Here is a 3,960-nt window from a genome sequence, read left to right as displayed (position 1 = left end):
AACTTGACTGGTAGTGTAGGCTGATTATTCTTATAGACTGAAACAAATGTGCTTCAGCCAGGATAAAGAGTATGAAAAGTGCTCTGAGTTGCTGTAGAAAACAAAAACAATTGAGCAACAACAAAAACATGTTGCTGGAGACGGGCTTATTGAAAATGCAAACTGATTCTCCGCCAGCAGGAGGCGCTTTGAGAGTGGTTAGAACTAGCAGTTTCTCCAGTAACGGCTGTAATCAAAGCAGCTCAGCTCATGAACGCTTCTTTATCAGATAAAATGAAAATGCCATCGAAACTTTTTTGAAGACAGTCGGTTCCCTTCAGAGATACATTCATATAAAACACCCGCGCCGCGTTTTGATTTTGAAATGTGCTCATGTTTATTCAACGAAGTCAAACGCCACAAATAAATCAATGCATGGGAAACACTGGTAATATCGAAATATCGGAAAGGTGTTTAAAAATCATATCACCATTATTGAAAAAAATTATATCGAGATACATATTGATGTTGAATTATTGTCCAGCCCTATGATTTACTCATCCTCAAGCTATCCTAGGTGTATATGACTTTCTTCTTTCAGGCAAATACAATTGAAGTTATACTGAAAAATGGCCTGGCTCTTCCAAGCTTTATAATAGCAGTGAATGGGGATCGAAATTTTTAAGCCCAAAAAAGTGCATCCATCCATCATAAAAAGTACTCTACATGGCTCCAGGGGGTTAATAAAGGCCTTCTGAAGTGAAGCAATGCGTTTGTATAAGAAATATATCCATATTTAAAACTTTATAAACCGTAATCTCTAGTTTCCGCTAATTGTTGTACGCACGTACACGAGAGTGGCATTCCAGCAGATGACTCTTTAAGACACGTTTCCAAAGCTGTTAAACTTATGACCCTTGGCTCTCCACAATGTATGAGATTTCAGGTTTTATTATCCTTGTGGAAACATTTGGTCCCCAAAACATTGTCAACATCTAGTGTGCGCAAACTCGCCTCTCTCACTGGCGTCATCCACCAGCACGATTTCCTCCAGCAGGTGTCTTGGTGACCTGTCGATGGCGCTGTGGACCGTTCGGAGCAGAGTGGTCCACGCTTCATTATGGAACACAATCACCACACTGGTGCGTGGGAGATCGTCTGGATACACCTTTGTTTTACACCTGCAAAATATAAAACTTGGCAATGAGAATGGGCAAAACTTGCAGACAATTAAGTTAAAGATATTAAAAAAAGCTACATTCTCCTAAACTCTCTTCCCTCCTGAGCACAGAAATGAACAGACCGCACAGGGTCTGGAGAGCTGCAGAGAGCTCTGTTTGAGATGAGAGGAGATTAGCACTTATCAGAAACACACAGGCCGTTATGGAGAAACAGTGAGTGGAGAGCTGCTGGAGAGACTGTGAATGTATCTCATTTAGTGTGAGGAGCTCTAAAAATAGATGACACTGGAATAAATGATGACAGAGAGTCTGAATGAATGTTTGTGACTTTGGCAGGTTTGGTCACACCTTACGGTATGGTGTAATATTCAGTGTAAATGAGTTAACAATCAGCATTAACCAACAGAAACAAGAAACAGATTTATTATTACTGTTATTAGCACTTTCACTTTAGTGTCTTTATCTTTAGCTCAATCTTCTTAAAGGAACAGTTCATCTAAAAACTTCTGTATGAACACAACAGAAGCTTAGAGGAATGTTGACGCTTTCATACAATGAAAATAAATGGGCCATATGATGTCAATGATGGCTATGTGATTGGTTCTTCTGTATTATAAACTATCGTGACACACCAAATTTGAATAATTTTGAACTAATTTTGAATGTTCAAGTTTCACAAATAAAAAAGATAACATATTCAGTAAATGATTTAGGACTTCAAATTTCAGTTGGTTTTTGGGTATATGGAGCCCCTAAAGGGACATGGTGATAGAAAAAAATAAGAGCTGGGAGAAAAGAATAATATGTTTTTGTATATTAGCATAAAATGCATATTAGCATTCCTGCCTCATTTCTTATTGTATATTAGCATAAAAGCATAAACCGGTTTTATGTTCACTCACAAAAGTTTTGCATTTCCCAAGAAACTGTGCATTTGTGCTCCCAAGAAACTGTGCATTCTCTCACAAAACTTTTGTGTTTGCATGAAAAACCTCTGAGTTCCCCCAAGAAACTTTGTATTCGCTCACAACACTTTTGCGTTTGCATGAAAAACCTCTGAGTTTCCCCAAGAAACTTTGTATTTGCTCACAAAAAGTTTCTCGGGGGAACGAAAAATTTATAAAAAAAAAAAATCTCATCACTATGTCCCTTTAGGGGCACCATAGAACTATTACTTTAAGTTCTGTTAAATTAAGGTTACTTAATTTATCAATTTTTGGTAATTTCATTGTACAAATTCAATTTCTACAGTAATGTTTATTGTTACTTTCTTTTTCCTTTTCACCAATTCTCATTGCAGCCAGTTATTCTGGGAATGAGAATGTTCTGGTAATAAGAACGTTCTTTAACACACAATGAATTTAATTGAAGAGGGAGAAAGTGAGATTCCAATCTTTCTTGGATTCCAGAATATGGTCTGAAATTCCAATAAATGTTTCCATAAACATTCCATTCCTCGACTTCCTCATTGGTCTAAATTTCAATCAGTCATCCAGAGCATGGGCTCTGATTGGTCGTTTGAGGGGCTGTGGGCAGGTTCAGAGAATGTGTTGATTGTTTGTCGATTATGTAACTGCAGGTCACTGTGCCAGTCTATGCTGTTGTAGGAAGAGGAAAGCCAGTGTTTGTTGTATCTGGAGAGCTAAAGTGGGACACACGCTTCCACTTCCTGTCTCATTTCCTGTTTGCCCTAGCACAGCTGGGGAATTTTGGCCTGCAATCACCCAAAAAGACAAAACATCAAGCACAAAACCACATTCAGCAGCAAACATAACTACAATGATCCAAATGATTAATAACCTACACGAAAAACAATAACGCTAAAACATTTAAAGAGAGACAAGAGACAAAACACCTTCCAACCTACTTGCCATCACACACACAATTAATTAAATGAAGGTGAGGGGTTGTAGCCCATCATGTCCCATCACTGCGGTAACACAAACCCTCTTGGCCCCATCTTTCTTAAACTCATCATCTGGAAACACACAGACTGCTCTTTTTAAATTCATTAACCTGATGTTGACTCTCAGGACCCCAGACAATGGTTTAATTTGCAGCCGAGGTGTCTCATTGGTCAGCCCTGCTACCTGCTTGATTAAAATGAAGCACAGATTTCACTCTCATTCCATGGTGTCCGTTCTCCTAGATTTTCTGTCTCTCTATAAAAATCTATTTTGTAAAGCAGGGAGATCATGCATCCCTTCCCTCCAACCAGCACAGACACCATCAGTGTTAGTGAGTTGAGTGGGTGAGGTAGCATATGTCTGGCCATGGCTTTATATGTGCATATGTGTGTGTGTGTGTGTGTCTAAGAGCAAAAGCTAAATCAGCCTAAAATAGCTGCGACAACGTGGAAACGAATGGCTGATCAAAAGATGGAAGGAATCAAAGATGGAACACACACACACATGCTCGCACAAACCCTCAGAGACACCAGACACGCACACAATCACATTTCTCAGGCCCTAGGAATAATTGGATATATTTGGTGCAATCAGAGAGAGACAAAAAACAGCCGTAGGTCTGTAGAACTCTTCCATATCTCTCTCTCTCTCGCACACACACACACACATTATACTGGATACTGGACTCCTCTAGTGCTGTGTTCAAAATATCGATACGACGATGTATCGTCACAGAGATTTGACGATACGAGTATTGATACAGCTGGCCCTGTATCGATATTGTGGCACGTGTGCAGCAGTGGACCACGATTAATTTGTTTAAAATTTTACAACGTTTAAAATTGAGTAGAAAAGTGCGAGGTTTCTAAAAAAGAATGAATAGAGCATATATA

At 39.0% G+C, this 3,960-nt stretch overlaps 1 protein-coding gene across 2 annotated transcripts in view; it reads right to left on the bottom strand.

Moving 5' to 3' along the window:
- Positions 1 to 3,960, bottom strand: part of LOC107687813 (polypeptide N-acetylgalactosaminyltransferase 1-like) — a 128,056-nt gene that overhangs the window by 33,541 nt on the left and 90,555 nt on the right. For both annotated transcript variants that reach the window (XM_016485279.1, XM_016485280.1), the window contains one exon: positions 994 to 1,160. In XM_016485279.1, the coding sequence (XP_016340765.1) occupies positions 994 to 1,160 (167 nt within the window). The remainder of the gene's footprint in view (positions 1 to 993; positions 1,161 to 3,960) is intronic.

Source organism: Sinocyclocheilus anshuiensis, unplaced genomic scaffold (assembly GCF_001515605.1).
Source record: "Sinocyclocheilus anshuiensis isolate Anshui unplaced genomic scaffold, SAMN03320099.WGS_v1.1 scaffold409, whole genome shotgun sequence".
Taxonomy (NCBI): Eukaryota; Metazoa; Chordata; class Actinopteri; order Cypriniformes; family Cyprinidae; genus Sinocyclocheilus; species Sinocyclocheilus anshuiensis.
This window is presented reverse-complemented; position numbering and strand designations above follow the sequence as displayed.